Source organism: Stigmatopora nigra, chromosome 18, assembly GCF_051989575.1.
Source record: "Stigmatopora nigra isolate UIUO_SnigA chromosome 18, RoL_Snig_1.1, whole genome shotgun sequence".
Lineage (NCBI taxonomy): Eukaryota > Metazoa > Chordata > Actinopteri > Syngnathiformes > Syngnathidae > Stigmatopora > Stigmatopora nigra.
Genome location: NC_135525.1, coordinates 2,353,975 through 2,371,778, shown reverse-complemented (window position 1 = coordinate 2,371,778; position 17,804 = coordinate 2,353,975). Strand labels below are relative to the sequence as shown.

At 39.1% G+C, this 17,804-nt stretch overlaps 1 protein-coding gene across 1 annotated transcript in view; it reads left to right on the top strand.

Moving 5' to 3' along the window:
- The first annotated feature begins 17,423 nt into the window (after nucleotides 1–17,423).
- bms1 (BMS1 ribosome biogenesis factor) overlaps nucleotides 17,424–17,804 on the top strand; it is a 38,613-nt gene continuing 38,232 nt past the window's right edge. Inside the window, exon 1 of the mRNA XM_077738735.1 lies at nucleotides 17,424–17,738. Within this exon, the coding sequence (XP_077594861.1) occupies nucleotides 17,720–17,738 (19 nt within the window). The 5' untranslated portion in view covers nucleotides 17,424–17,719. The remainder of the gene's footprint in view (nucleotides 17,739–17,804) is intronic.

Genomic DNA, 17,804 nt, shown 5'->3' with positions numbered 1-17,804 from the left:
TAAATTTTTAAAACGTTCAGACCTATTTTTTTGTTGTTGTTTGTTTTTACGTGAATGCAATAAGCTTCTTTAAAAATCAATCAGACAGAAATGTGAAATGCGAACATAGAATGTATTGCCTACTTCCAAAGTAAAATACATTACGTTTTTTTTGTACAAAAAGAAATAAATTTTAAGTGATTTTTTTTAGATTGAAAGGGAAAAAAATGGAATATGAAAAAAGATTTGGGTCAAAACGATTCAAACTAAACGTTTGGCACCAAACAAATCCTTGCAAGTTGTAACTAAACAAATTAGATAAAGCAAAAATATTTAAACTCAAGAAAAAAGCACAACTCCATGCTAATATTTACAATTCCTTTTTTACACTCTCGTTGCACAGACTAATTTACAAACTGAAAATAGTATTAATTCGTTCAATTTTCAAACCACTTATCCTCAAAATAAGATAACTATGGGCACCAGGCGGGGAATCTAAATCGGAGGCCAGCCAATTGCGGAGACACAAGGATACTGACAACCATTGACTTACACTCATGCCTTGGGATAATTTACAGTGTTCAACAACCCAACCATGCATGTTTTGGGAGGTGGGATGAAAGTGGCATAAATGAATCTACACTGTGACGTTCTTTTGTACACAATTCAGCTGCTAGGAGCCTTGTTATTGTTAATGGGGTCCCTCGTGCGATTATAAGTGACACACGGAATGTGAACACATTTCCCCTCTGGGGATACACGCGTGTTGTAGGGATCTGTAAACTGCAAATAAATAAAAATAAATTATCGTGAGGTGAAGACATCCGAGGTGTAGAGGCTGGTCTTTCTGCCCAGGTCGCCGTGCTGCACAAAGAAAGCCGTAATAACCTGTTTTTTAAAAATTATTTAAATAAAGTGGAGAGAAACTATTTAATTTTTAATTTATAGATTATATTTAGATAGTAATATAATATAGTCTTTACATATGGTGTAACTTTGCGGTTTTTCAATGGTCGCGGCCATGTGTGGTCTACATTATCCACGAAAAATTAGGGATTGTTCTATATACCTGTGGTAGTGTTGCGTCTCAATTTTCGTTTGGTAACGATGCATTCATACAGACGTACACGGACAAACATTCCTGTGTCCAGAATTAGCATTGTGACACAAAGAAACTGCAGATACCATCTGCTTAATCATCAGTTCATGCAGCCAGTCAAGATAGCTTTTGTATTAAATCAATATGCTAGTTGTTTTCTGAAATCAGTGTTGGTATTTTATTGTCTTCCACTGTGGAGAATATGTAAGCCTTTTATTTGTTGACCTCTGAGGCCTCATTCATACAGCCCAACTACCAAAGAATGAACTCCACTCTGTCTGTGAACAAATGCTCACAGCCACTGCCAATACGCATTTTTATTAGTTTGCAAGCAAAAATATCTGCATAACTAGATGGGAAAGAGCAAGAACACATTACTATGCTAATGTTTGTTCATTGCATCGAAATCTGCTTTCAGTCAGAATGCAGGAAACACTATTTGAGTGTCTACCGTGGAAAAACATTCAGAGAAAGAGTTTAATTGTTACAACATATATATATATATATATATATATATATATATATATATATATATATATATATATATATATATATATATATATATATATATATATATATATATATATATATATATATATATATATATATATATATATATATATATATATATATATATATATATATATATATATATATATATATATATATATATATATATATATATATATATATATATATATATATATATATATATATAAAACATATCCTCTCATTTCCTCAATTTGTGTGAAACTTTTAAGAAATCCAGAAATTTGTACAACTTTATTGCTTCTTACTCGACAAAACATCCCGTGTTGATGCCGTCTCCAAAATGACCGACATTTGCACAGTGCACAACATGCAAGTGCAACTTCAGTGGGGCACATGGTGTATATGGTGACTGCGAAACGCACGTAGGAGGACCCAAACACAAAGGTGGTTTAGAATAGGTTGCAAAAACACAATACAGTCATCCTTCGAATGTCGCCGTTAATGTAGACCAGACATGGCAGCAATAATTGTAAAATCACGAAGTAGGGTCACCCCTAATTTGAAGTTAGTTCTAGTAGCATGAGTAGCTTCCGCTTACTGGTTTCAGCTAAGATTTTCACATTTTTATGAAGTTATATATGTGTATATATATATATATATATATATATATATATATATATATATATATATATATATATATATATATATATATATATATATATATATATATATATATATATATATATATATATATATATATATATATATATATATATATATATATATATATATATATATATATATATATATATATATATATATATATATATATATATATATATATATATATATATATATATATATATATATATATATATATATATATATATATATATATATATATATATATATATATATATATATATATTAAAGTTTATAGAAATGTGAAAATCCACGCTGAAGCTTGTAAGCAGAAGCCATGCTTGCGCTCATCACTGAAGTAAAATCATTAAATATTTTTGATAATAGCAGAAAAATATAGAAGTAGTGAATTCGCAATGAATGATCATGATAATCGAGGGATTACTGTATTTTAATTAATGTAAAAACATGATAACAGTTGATGATCTGAAACTTTTGTTTGTGATAAATATGCAAAGAACACAGAAGTCAGGAAGGGCCCAATACTTTTTCACTGTACTGCACATCAGTTACAAAAAGTGACTAAAGCAGTTAGCATCTTCTGGAGTTTTAATACAAGTACAAGACGAGAAATTCGTCTAGATTAGGTCTTCCAAGGTCAGGGGTTAGGGCAAACTGTTACTCGAGGGCCGCTTTGGGTGCATGTTTTTGTTCCAACTGATCCAGCACAGACACTGACCAATGAGATTTCTGCAGAAAACAAGAAGCACCAGCGTGCAATCCACTGATTGCACTTGTAGGACACCAGATTGGTGAAACAGTGTCCTCTTTATGGGTTGGAATGAAAACCTGCAATAAAAGCGGCCCTTTGTGGAATAGTTTGCCCACCCTTGTCCTTGGTGCATAACTCAAGTTGATGTAGTTATTGCAATTTCGTTGTTTTATCACAGCAGATCGGTTATTTACATTTCAAAAACCAGAAGCCATTAACTTTCAAATGTGATTGCACTTTAGCTAACATATTAAATGTTCAGATATTAAAAGGTGATAACGTTTTTGCATGATTTGATTGAGGCAAGATAACTTTTTTTTTTCCTCTCTCAAATAAATTGAGTCTTGAATAAGAGGGAGTGGTCTTATAATCGGGGTTGTCTTGTTTTCGGGCCAAGATGGTATTTAACCAAAATATGTACAATAAAATACATACAATTTCGCGTGGTGCTGGAGAATATCCCAGCTGACTCCGAGCCCAAGGCGGGGGACACCCCAAGTTTGTGCCCAGCCAATCACAGGGCACAAGGAGATGGACAATCACACACACTCCCACCCATACCTAGGGGCGATTTAGTGTCCAATCAGCCTACCATGCTTGTTTTTGGAATGTGGAAGGAAACTGGAGTACCTGGAGGAAAGCCACCCCGGCTCGTGAACAAACTCCACACAGGTGTACATGACCTGGATTTGAACCTAGGAACCCATAGCTGTGAGACCAACGTGCTTACCACTCCCTCCATCATGCCGCAGTTTAGCATCAGTCTTCACAGACAATTTCAACATGTCACTAGAACAAGCCTTTATCCCATCCTGCTTAAAATAAGCCACCGTCATCCCAGGCCCCAAGAAGTCACCAAAAAAAAAATATGGGTGACTATCACCTAGTAGCCCTCACACCTATCAATGTGCTTTGAAAAATTGGTACTGAAACACATCAAAGCCTGTCTTCCCCTCATTTGCGACCCACACCAGTTTGCATTGAGCCACATAGAGAAAAGAGGGACTTCTGTCAGATTGCTCTTCAACGACAACACCTTAGCTCTTAACACCATAAAACGGGACATTCATATCCACAACTTGGCCAACCTAGGGCTCCCACCTTCCACCTGCTCCTGGAATAAGGACATTCTGGTCAACAGACCCTAGCACGTGAAGCTGGGTCGCCACCTCTAATCTGCCCGAAGTCTCAGCACAGGTTCGCCCCAAAGCTGTGTGCTGAGTCCACTACTCTATTCTCTCTACACACACGACTGCAGACTCATGCACCCTGAGAACATCATTTTGAAATGTATGGATGATACAACAGTGGTGGGGTGATCACAGAGGAGAATAAGACGGCCTACAGAGATGAGGTCCTTAGACTCAATGAGTGTTGCAAGCTCAACAAATTGGCGCTGAACATCTTCAAAACCAGCGAATTTATCCTGGACCTCCGACAGAACAAAACCACTCCATCCCCGCTGTATATCAACGGTGAATGTGTGGAGATCTGTTGATCTTACTTGGGCACTAAACACCACAGCACTCGTCAAGAAAGCAGCAGAGACTACATTTCCTGAGAGTACTCAGGAAGGAGCAAATAAACACCAACCTGCTGGTGACCATCTACCGGTCAGCCATTGAGAGCATGCTGACCTACGCTGTGTCAGTGTAGCACTTAAACTGTACAGAAACCGAAAGAAAAACACTGCAGAGGGGGATCAACACAGAACAAATGATCATCAACTGCCCCTTACCTACCCCGGTCAGGCACCCACAAATCCCAGTGCCTTAGAGCGCAGAGAGCATCATAAAAGGCAGTACACATCCCGGCTTCCACCACTTCAACCTGCGGCCCTCTGCTATAGGACTATAACAGGCGAGACAAATAGACAGGACAGTTTCTTCCCTAGAGCCGTCACCATACCAACTTGAGTTCTGCACCTAGGAGGATCTAATTAGTCTTACCATTTTAGTCACTTTGTACCTACTTGTCACAAATGTGGGGAAGCAAACAGGAACAAGGGCATGGATTGCTCTACCAAAAACGTAATAACTAAGGCAGGAGGCGTGTCAAGGAAAATAAAAAAGGTATAGGGTTATTAGTTTTATATTACTATTTATATGCTTGCAATGAAGAATGTGCTTTGCTTTACTATTAACCACAACTTCATATTATTATTTGGTTGCTTGCAACGAAAGGGAATGCTTGGCTCCTGAGAACATTAGTTAGACTAAACACCAGCTTGGAGTAAACTGAACAAAGAAGATTCAAAACACCTTGAGCTGCACATGACTTTCAGACCTTCATTTGTTTTGACAATATTGACGTCTCACTTCTGTTTCCCACCCCTCCCTTAAGAGTTGAGACGTCCATTGTAACTAGGGTCCTTGAAGTTAAAAAACAAGAAAACAAGCGTGAGAGGCCAGAACTGAGCGGGGGCTGGTGCTCAACGGTCTGTTCTCCTTGCAAGAAGAAATCCAGAAGATTGCCTTTTCTCTCTATTTGTGCATCCATTTGGGAATGCCTATTGGTGAACCTATTACAAAGGAAAAAAAAACCCACCTGACATGGTATCATGAGCGGCTCGTTTGCCCCTACTGGCTTGCCGTCAGGTCAGAGCAGCTGATGTGGGTATTTAAGTGGGTATTTAAGTACCACGGAAGTAGTCGCAATGTTGGACCGCCTGCGCATGTCCAGACGTAACTTCCTGCGCGAACCACCGTGTCACAGCAAACGGCGCGACAAGGTATTATTCTCCATATCCGGTTCTGTTACGTTTGGAATATTCAAGCCCTTGTTGTTTTGTGAACCTTGTTTGAATCATTAAATCCTATCGTCATGAGAACAGCCCATCTCGTTCTATCCTGCTTCCCCGCAGATGGGTCGAACTTCCCTGATCGCGCCACGGCATCTCTGCGCGCTCATAACACATAGAAGACACCGGGAAACGAGGAACTTGAAACTTGGCATAAGTACATCGAGTAACCTAGACAAATCAGGGTAAAGCAGATAATTCGACAAAGACTTATGAAAACACATGGCTCAAATACATAGACAGTGGTTGATTACAAAATAAACACACCTGATCACACGAGGGAAGGGAAACATTTGGGACAGAATAGACAAAATGCATACAATAATACCACGCAGGGCACACACAAGGGGAATGCACACACACCCACCCCAAAGCCCCCAAGAATACTTTTATGTGACCACATATTCTGTGACTACTTATCTATGTTGACCACTGCTTATTTGTCTATTACTTTTTTATTGATTATTTATTTGTCATTACCATATATTGATTATCTATCTGTTTGTTTGTGTTTGAGTCCTTAGACTTAGCAAGGGGTGCGCTCTCTACAACTTGGTGCTGAATGACTACAAAACCAGAAAACTCATCTTGGCAGAACAAGGCCATTTCGCTCTGCTGATATCACTAGGACTACTTATTTATTTATTACTTACTTATTATTTATTGATAATTCATTTCTGCCCGGCCGATGAGTGTTCAGTGCGTCAGCCTCACAACTCTGAGGTCCTGAGTTTGAATCCAGGTCGGTCGGTCCACCTGTGTGGACCCTAACCCAGCGCCGCGGCAGGGGAGTAGGAGCGGTCAGATCACCCACAGCTGAGCTCCCTTGCCGGATCCGAGTTCTCCCATGCGGGATACAGGCATCCGCTCTCAAGTGCCGGATGCCGGTGGACGCTCTTTAGCTCCTGCTAGCCGCTCTTAAGTACCTGTTCGCGCTATCTGTGTTCAAGTGTCTGTTTCCCCTAGCCGCTCTCAAGTGTCTGTTCCCACTAACGACTCTGCAGGTGGGGGCTCTGACGGCAGCGATTCTGACCCTTTGTGCTTTCCTGTCGAGGCGGCATGCGATCTATCGTGCTGCGACCTATCATGCTTCCCGGTCAAGGCGGCCTCTGACATCGCCGTCCTCCGTCCAGAGACTACATAGAGCAAGGTTGTTTTTTAGTGGGACTGCCCAGACGATTGCTGGATTAGTCAGCCCGCCATCTCCTTGCCGGCGCACGGACCAGCGCGTGTTTTGCTTACTCTTAATTTTCATCTTAATGTATGGCATTTTCATTTGGAGCTTGTGCCATATGCACAATTTCAGTTTCCATTCTTTTTTTGTAGCTTAAACTGTAATTTATTAAAATCCAACTTGCCAGCCAATAGCTTTTTTATAAATGAACAAAAAATAAGTTTTTTTAAATAACACGTAGGCTGGTTGGTCATGAGTCTCTTATAATGACTAGACAGACATGATTCAGCTCTGACTAGAAGCTTTATTTAAAAAAATCGCAAGAATGTTTTAAATATGCTTTGAATTGTTAAGTTCCCATATTTTGCTTAAAATCTGGAAGACTTAGATATGAAAGGACCTTGATAACTGTGGGTCCTGCACCACAATCCACAAAATTGTTTTTTAGGTAAGATGGACAGTACACATAAACAAAGACAATCATGTGCTCTCTGTGTCTTTCATGGATGAGCTGCAGACCCTCACCATGTGCCAGACTTTGAATTAAGAAAAATGGCAGCCAATGTTAAACAAGACAGAGAATTTAGAATGTTATGAAAGGTTACTGTCTTCACCCGCCAGTCATTTTGCATTGGTGCAATTCGATCAACGTAACTACAGAAAACAAAGCATGTTGTTTTAAACTCCTATTGAATGCAATTTTTTATCGATTTCTAAGTATTCTTTCCTGAAGAATGCTTTGAAGTAACAAATGATGTGTTGCAATGAGAAGTTGTTAATAATGTCATTGAAACTGAAACAACAAGACTTTTGTTGGCCCAAATGTCACCCAAATTCACCACTCAAAAAAATCAGTTTTAATATTTTCCGATTCTAAATTATTAGGTTTTTGTCACTATGCTTGCTTATAGAATCGAGAGGCATAAATGTGAGATGCAATGTTTATGGAGCCTTAGACACTTTTGTGTCAGGTGCTCTCTCTCTCGTACGGTGAGATGGTGATTCTGCCCCAGGTTTTAATTTGTGTGGTAAAATTTTCATAAAATCATGTTCTTAGGGACTTGTTTCCTCCTCTGACGCACTTGCAATTTTGTGTTACGGCCGCATAATAATGTGAATGGATCTCGACTACTGATTGTCCATTATATTCTATTTCCAGTCATATACCCTTTGCTGGTGGCCGGTGGACGAGTGTTTAGTCTGTCGGCCTCACAGTTCTAAGATCCAGGGTTCAATCCCAGGTTTGGACCTATCTCAATGGAATTTGCATGTTCTCCCTGGGCTTGCGTTGATTGTTTCCGGGTACTCCGGTTCCCTCCAACATCCCCAAAAATATGCATGGTAGCCTGATTGAACACTCAAAATTTTTGGTATAAAGTGTGTGCGTGAATGTTTGTTAGTTTCAAAATGCTCTGCGATTGCCTAGCCACCATTTCAGGGTGTGCCCCACCTGGTAGTTGGCTTGGATAGGCTCCAACACCCCCTGCAACCTATGTGAAAATAAGCAGTATGGAACATAAATGAATGAATGCCCTCTGCCGGAATCCTCATCTCTGAAAATGTTGTCAGTTTACCCAATGCAGATCAAACTGTTGCAAAAAATGTTATTTCAAAATTTCGTTTCATATCTTTTTTTTTAATAATTAGAGACACATTGTATTTGGAAAATCTTTGTTCTCTTTTAAGATCCCCAATACTACCCATGAAAACCTTTTAAAAGTATTAATACATACATTGACCAATTTTGTCTGAAATATGTAAGAAACAAAAAAAGAGCAACAAAGAATGATGATTTGAGTCATTCAGATTAATAATATATGTAAACACATTTTCCAAGGCATAAGTCATCAATCTGGGTTGCCCTTCTTTTCACCCAAACCAGGGATAACTTTCTTGGAAGAATATGAGGACAGACAAAGAATAAAACTGCATTAAGCACACATTTAAAAACTCAAGAAACAATGTATTAGAACTCAGTGATGGATCGACTCTGCAATGTTCCTGAAATAAGATGAAAAAGTGCCTGGAAAGGGGACTTTTGGCCGGATGATCACACTCATATTGCAACAGTGACCTCCTGGAGGCTGGCGATGTCGGGTCACACTTCATGGATTTGCAGCTCCCCAGATTTGATAAACTGTCATTTCTATTGAGCTGATCATTGTGATGCTAATGCACTTATCAGATCCAAAAGCCAGGGCATACTATATTGCCTGACACAAAGCTGAAATGGCAATGAAAGTGAGGTTAAATATGCATGCTATGACAACTTAACTAAATTTAGTTATTTCTAAAAAAAAATGTTTACAATATTAAATTGAGATATACGTTTGACAATTTAAAAAATAACCACGAAATAAATTTCAAGCAGTTTAGTGTTAAAGGTAACTATGTATGTACGTATGCAACTTATTTTTTAAAGTGTTAGTGGATCTGTGTGTGTCTGGGGCAGGAAGGATCCACCTACCCCGACCCCCTCAGCCAAGCCCTTTGTTCACTGATGATGTATGAGACAGCCTCTCCCTTGGAATACAGCAGGAACATGACAGCAAAGCAACTACAGTGTCCTATAATGGAGACTGATGGGACAGATCCTTCTCTTGACTTTGAATTTGAATTGAATTGAATTGAATGCTTTTATTGTCATTATACAAGAATAATGAGACTACTAAGATTGAGTTGCCAAGGCACACCTGTCATTAACAGAACACTCGGATAGCTCTTGGAAGTACCGTCGTAAGGGACGTCTCAACATGACGACAGTTTACGTCTGGCAGTCACATTGGATTCCGCCACGTCATGACAGCTCGATAAATGAATGAGTGATGAACGAGAGAATACATGGGCAGATTAATGAACACTGACCTGCACAGGTCTTTGTGGGGACAGCAATAATGGAAGGGAAAAGTGAAGGTCCATTGGTTCCTGTCAGACATTCCTGAAATGGCTGAGTATGTAAGAAGCAGGAACTGACCACCTTTTCCCTTGTCTCAACACCAATGAATGAAAGCAGCATGAGGGTTAAACATCTTAATGGCTTGGGGGACTTGGCTGTCTAGTAATGGTACAATTTACAGAATGATCAAATTATGGAAATGTCTCACATAAATAAAATGCATATAAATCATGATGGGTGGCCCAGTGGGCACAAGTGGGTAGCGTGTCGGCCTCACTTCTCTGGAGTCCTGGATTAAAATCCAGGTCGCTCGACCTGGAGGTTGCATGTTCTCCCCGGGCCTTCGTGGGTTTCCTTCGGGTACTCCGATTAACTGCCACATTCCAAAGACATGCAAGATTGGACGATTTAAATTCACACCCAGGAATGAGTGTGAGCGTGAATGGTTGTTTGTCCCCCGCTTCTGGCCCGGAGTCAGATGGAATATGCTACACCACACCCGCCACCCTAATGAGGTGAAGTGTTTCAGAAAATAAATGAATTGATTATTAATGAAGTCATGTTGGCAAAGTAAAATAAAAAGACCTGATCAACACAACAAATATATTGACAACGAGTCTGCGCTCAACATCAGCTCTTTCCACTCGTGTTAAACCATCAAGCTACAAAGCCTTACTACCGCTATGCCCATCCCCTGTTTTAACAGAGAACTTCCTTGTCACGTAACATTAAATTAATTAATTAATTTAATTTTCTCTCATCTCTCATTTGATTTTGTGTCTCCCCCTCTAAGTTTGGTTTTGTTCTTACTTTGTTATTTTTCCCCTGAGTTTTGTCTTGAAGTTTTATTTTTAGTGAACAAGTTTATGTTTATTAAAGAACCTCTAAGTGCCCCTCCCACCCCACGTGTCTGTCTGCTTCCCTGAATCTGGGTCCATACTTTCCCACTTGCCCGTCGCAATCCCCACTACGCAGACTACTTAAAATTTTAAAATTCAGTTTTGTCATTTTTTGTTGGCCCTAATACTATGTTGTAATGTTATACTTACGTTCACGGGATCTTGAGGCAAGGTTCTGCCTATGGCAGTTGCTGAAGTCACGAGAATTTTTGACTGAATCCTTCCTCATCATCACTGATATCTTTTGATAAATCCAAGCTATCGCAAAAAATAATTGTAGGCTGGAGCCTTCTGGTCAAAAAGTTGACGTGCATCGTGAGGCTTCCTTTTGCCCTTCAACGCACATTCAATGCACAATAACATTCACTTTGTATGAGAAACAATCGTGCACTGAAAATCAAACTTGGCTATTGTGAACACAACGTGAGGAGATAGCTTTCAAGTGACCACCATTATGAAAAATCTGATGGGCAAATAATTGAATAATTCAAACATGGCAAGATACGCACTTTTGTATGTATATATGTATATATATATATATATATATATATATATATATATATATATATATATATATATATATATATATATATGTATATACATATATATATATATATATATATATATATATATATATATATATATATATATATATATATATATATATATATATATATATATATATATATATATATATATATATATATATATATATATATATATATATATATATATATATATATATATATATATATATATATATATATATATATATATATATATATATATATATATATATATATATATATATATATATATATATATATATATATATGTGTGTGTGTGTATGTGTTATGTGTATATGTATATGTATAGACACTCCACAGATAATGATAACGGCAACGGCGGCCGAAGATAGCGTGCTAAATGCTATATTCATGTGCGTGACCCGGCATTCGCACATTCACGCTTACAATTCAAAAGTAAATAAACATTAATAAACAGTATCTTCTTTCTCACACGCTGAACAGTGTATATTGCAAACCACAAACTCCACCAGCCACTACAACAACCAGCATACCTTGAAACACAGGGAGAAATAATCACAACAGTGATACGTTGTTGCTCCTTCAATCTAAATTTTACTGTTATGAGGAAAAATCGCCCGTGTTCCAAGCTATGTGCAACAAGGCATCAATAATCGAACACCGACATACACTTGAACCCGTGACACTTGCCATGTGGATCAAGGCATCAATAATTGAACACCATCCAATCCAAAACTAGTTGTACATCCCCAAAATGCAATCGTTAATAACTTAAACACTTTAGCATGTCACACAAATAAATGGTACGATTAAAACCAAGGCTTGGGAAGGCCATGGGGGAGATAAAGAAGCCATGGCCAGAACGCCTAACACTGGTCAAAACGTATATGAAGATAGTACCAACTAGCTCGGGATTAACTCCTTTTGAGTTAGTTCATGGAAGACCATTCTAACTTCCTCTATGGAATGGTGAACCATGATAAGAGACTAAGGGCGAGGCAGATCCACTGCCTAGATCACAATGGGCAAACTACGGCCCGCGGGCCGCATCCGCCCTGCTAGGTCTTTTAATCCGGCCCGCCGACGTTGTCAAAATAATGTTGTTGTTTTTTTCCAAGATGGCGCCGTCACGTAGAAGCCAGTGGCAGTAGCTCTGTCAATTCTTTTTTTTTTTTTCGTGTTTTACAGCCCCTCTATCTTTTTTTAAAATACATTTTAATATTTCTTAATACATTCCTTTTTACTTTACTTTGATGATTGATAATGATGAGTGATAAGTATGTTAATAGTCCATTTTTCTGTTTATGTTTCATTTGTACTGTTAACGGATGCAGTTTTTTATATGTATCGTATCTTGTGCTAATCCTGCCCATCTGTCAAATTTTTAAAGTCAATGTGGCCCCCGGGCCGAAAAGTTTGTCCACCTCTGGCCTAGATATAAGGAGTTGTTTCTTTTTCTCTGAAACTAAAAAAATGCCAATTGTGTTCTTTTTACAAAAAGAGGTAACAACCACGCTCAGTTGGGTTGAACTATTGGCTTTGTGCTCGTGTCATTCATCCCCTTGTTGCTTCTCCCTTATATCACACTTTACACATCAGGACACCTCTATTAAATGACGGATTTTTCCTTCAAAAACGCTGCAACAATCTGATTGAACCAATTCATCAACTAACTTTAGTTGTGTGTGTAGCGTGTGCCACTGTGGACTAGACTCACTCTATTCAATGTGAAACCGTTTATAAACAGTATTTTTCAATATATGTGGTTTGATTAACATCAGCAGACCCATTTATATTGTAAAAACTAATAGTTTTTTCTCATGATTACAAAAATCCAATGATTTCTGAGTTTATTTTATATCTTGACCACACACTCAATGTAATTTGCCTGTATCTAGAATTATCTTTCGCAATTGAAATAAATGAAAATGCCATTAAATGGTTCAGAGCCCAAGTATAAAAAATTAATTAATAGATTGTGTAGCATTTTATAATTGTAAACCTCTACAGTATTTTACAAAATAAAAACATAGTTCATTCATTTTCAATTCTGCTTATCTCCACAAAGGTTACGGGGATACTGGAGTCAACTAGATGCAGTAGGCGGGGGACAAATCTTGTCCCAGCAGGGCACGAGGAGACGTTTCACGCTCACACTACAATTTAGACAATTTAGAGTGCTCAACCAACCTACCATGCATGTTTTTGGGATATGGGAGGAAACTGGACGTGCAAATACAACACAGCAAGATTGGAACCCATCTAACCCCCTTGATCTCTTAACTGTAAGTCGGACGTGCTGAGCAGTCACCTGCCTGACGTAATTAAATTTAAAGTCAATTATTAAATTGTTTTTAAGTATACCTCTGGTGGTCACTGGATAAGAAATTTAGTTTGACAAGAATCACTGCATACAAACAACTTTATGTTCGACTCGTGGGATTGTTCATTGAGGAAAAACGTGGAGGCCCTTCTGGGACCTAATGCGCGCAGCCATATTTAGTCTGTCTAGGTCAGGGGTGGGCAAACCTTTTGACTTGTGGGCCAGAATGGATACTAAAATTTGATAGAGGGGCTGGGACAGGAGCATTTGGACACTGAATGTAATTTATCAAAACCGGGGATTGAAATGTAAGAAAAAAGACACTATTGAAGTGAAAATGTATTTTCAAATGTACTTTCAACAGTAAGCACCTATTATTCAACAAAAGAAAGCAGTCTTTAAAGTGAGTGATGAGCGGTATGTTAATTAAGATACTGTACTGCTGCTGCGTGATGTGCAAGTTGGAAAGTTACACTCTAACAAAGGTCTAGACTAGTGCGCCATCTATCGGTGAAACGAGGATATTACAGGCGAAAGGGAAAATAATGAGGTCATTGATTTTTACTATAATTTGGACAACATCGGCGAGCCGGATTAAAAAGCCTAACGGGCCGTATCTGGCCTGCGGGCCGTAGTTTGCCCATCGGGGTCTCGGTCAACAGAGAGTAGAGCTGTGACATGGCATCGTTAAGATGCAAATGTGCCATCCATACAAATGCCTCGGAAACCCCTCCTCGTTCGGAATTCTGTGCTATCACGCCATTGCAAAGCATATGATGTCTCAATGACAAGCAAAAACACAAGTATAGTACGATGTTTGTGTGTTGAAGCCAGTTAATCCAGGTCATTGAATGGACAATGAAGTCCCAGACGTGTTTGAAAAACCTTGCAGTATCTGACTTTGGCCACTTGGTCAAACTAAAGCTCTTAATATAAAGCCTGGTACAAAATTTGAATATGTCTGAATATTCAATATTGAAGAGAGTTCAAGATGGCGGCGCGCACGGGTGCAGCGGCTCATTGCTCTCCAGTTCGTTCGTTGAAAGCCAAGATACCCAATTTCACGACTTACTACAAACTGACTTCGATATCCCCGAGAACATCCGGAGACCTCCGGGATCTCTGTGAATATCCAGCCCACCCAAAGTACGCCGTAGACGGCGAAGAGAAAGGAAGCAAAAGCGCGGATGCTGGGCGGGCATTGCGGCTAAGCTACGACAACAACCACTCGGGAGACAAAGTTGGAAACCTTCACGTGGTGTCTCCTGAGAGGCTGCTCGCCGCGGCCTGCGAATTCCAACAAATACCACTCAGAGCTGCCAACAAGGAACGTGGCACCCTACGTTTTTCATCCAGCCGGAGACATTTGACTGCCCCTCACCTCCGACTACCCCCCGGATGAAATAATCCGCGTTCCAGTGGCAACTCTAGCGCTATCTGAGGGCAATCCTCAGGCGCTTGTAGTGCAACAACAACAACAACAACAACCACTCCGAGCCCCGCTTCCTAGTGTCTTTTTGTCAAACGCCCAATCCATTACCCACAATTTTTGGCGTGGATCTGCCTTCTCCAGGCTGACTGAGGGAGGGTAAGTAAGAAGACAGTGAGAGGTAAGTGATCCATTTTATTCTTGTTGGCATCGGTGAGGAAACTTGCAGTCGCCGGATTGATGGCGCTCAAGAGGTGATGCGATGTTTCCATCGTGGCGGAGTGCTAACAAGTCTGAATATGTCAGTTAAGGGGTCTTACCTGGGATGGCGGACTTGTGGAGAAGCACTTCCAATTTCGTCATACGCAGCTGAGGGTATGATGACTTTTAGGCTTTTTGTCAAGTCAATGATGACGACAATGCCTATGTCTGATTATAATGTCCTTCATGACTACATAAAATGCAACATGATAAACGTGCGCAAGTGTGATTTTTTTGTAGTCTGTCCACTCTTATTTGTTTTTTGTGTTTTACAGCCTTTCTATCTTTTTTTTATTCCATTTTCATATTTCTTAATACATTCCTTTTTACTTTGCTTTGTACTTTATACTTTTTATTTTAATGTTTTTCCAACTTTCTTTGTTCTGTTAGCCTGGCCTCTTTCTGCGGCTTCTTCTTGGAATCATTCAACCATGCCAACACTGTCATACACATGGGATTAGCTGTGAACAATACGCAGCAGAAGGAGCAACACCTCAATGCCGCTGGAAATTCGGAGCTGGACAAAAGTGCCGGGAGCAGAACCGACGCTTCAGACCAACCATTCAATCTATTATTATGGGCAAAGTGAGATCCCTCCCAAATAAGATGGAAGTGCTGTTGGCGCTTACCAGGCCGGAAGTGGGGTTGAGGGGTTGCACTCTGCTCCTGTTGATTCTTCAGCTCTAGACTGCTGAGGGACTGTGCGGATAAGCTTGGAAGAGTGACTTTACATATTTTAAATCTTGGTCACAGTCAGCCGTAGTTCACCATCTTGTGGAAGACTTCCTGTGTGTGGTTCCAGTTGTATCCAACTCTACAACGACATTTTCTTGTATTTGTATCCGTTTTTGCTACTGCGACCAAGATGGCGCCGCTCAAGTGGCAGCGGTAGCTCGTTTTGGGTTTTCTAAAAATAATATATGGCCACCAATTCAGGGTGTTCTCCCTTCTCTGGTCCAAAGTCAGCTGGGATAGGCTCCAGCATCCCCTGTGACCTTAGTGAGGATAAAGCGGATCAGAAAATGAGATGAGATAAGATGAGTTGAGACGTGAACCGGAAGTTGTTTCGTTTCGCAGGCTTTAATTTTTTTTTATGTAAAGTCTGTATGAACACAAAACTGCGTTGGGTGATGACCATAAGGTGAGTATGGCAAAGTTCAACGGTTCAATGTTGTGAATGAAGAATGGTCTGTCATATGAGAATTCTACATTTCTAATTGAGTGTTGAACTCTTGGCTAAGAGGAAATGGACAATCCAAATTTTCAATCAGTTCAAACCCCAATATTTGTTTGATGCGTTTATTACATGTTACCCAGACACTATCGGCTCATTCACTACCGAGGATGCAAAAATCCTTCTAATTTTATTTGCTCATTAATAAAGGATGGCAAGAGTAAAAAACAAAACTTTTTTAACGATAACAGACAGGGATCTCTTTATTCTTGTAAGTTCTGTGTTTTACGACAAAACACTCTTGCGTTTGAAAGAAGGGGTCGTCACGGTTTTTCAGAGTTTTTCCCTGATCCATACTTTTCATTTTTAGTCTTAACACCATCCCCTGGTGGTCGATTTATAGTAACCATGACAAACCATCTAACGTCTTGTATAGTAGAAATTGTACAACATATCATCTTTCAAATATAGATTGGTAGTTTGTTGTATTTATTAGTATTAAATATGTAGAAAGAAATCAGAAAATGAAAGGTGAAAGTCGATAAGTTTGAAGCCTTGTCCTTCATATTTCCAGCATTTACATTTTTCCTCATGAGTATTCTTTGCCATTATGGTCTCTTTTTTTCCCGTTCGTTAGGTTACTTTTATATTTTAATTGTTAACTTTTAACTACGTACTTTATCTGCTGGGTAAGAAACACGTGAGGTGTTTGGACACATAACATGATGTTACGTTGCACTTATTTACCAAGCAATGTTTGGGTGAATGATAACTAAAGGGTTTATTTGGGGTAGGAGAAAGGAAAGAGACAGTTAAGGTTGTCAGGAAAGAACTGGTAAACTTTAAATTGACGTCTTAGTAAAAGTATGGGTGCTACATATTCTTGTACACTAGAGGGATGAATATATCATACTTGCTTGCAATCCACTCTAGATTGAACGAAGAAGAAACATTTGGTTAATTTCCGGGTGAACGGCCGTAGATTATACATGTGTCTACGGGGTCGTATTTTAGATCAACGTGGTGCCGGCTTTTCTATTTTGCGGGGATCATTGAGCCTACAAAAACTGCATGTTTACTTTTTTGGGGAAATTGCTACCGTAATTAGTTACGTTTGGTAGATTTTTTGCCAACAAACCGGCAGGTCCTGATTTTGTCGAAGAGTAACCTAATACTCGCACACGTCTTACCCCTTACATTAAAATACCGGAATCATCAGTATTTTATGTGAATGACTGTGGGAATTCCCGGTGAGTAGACAACAGGGCGATATACATTTTAATTTTTTTTAAACCATTAGTATTAGTATTAGTCGG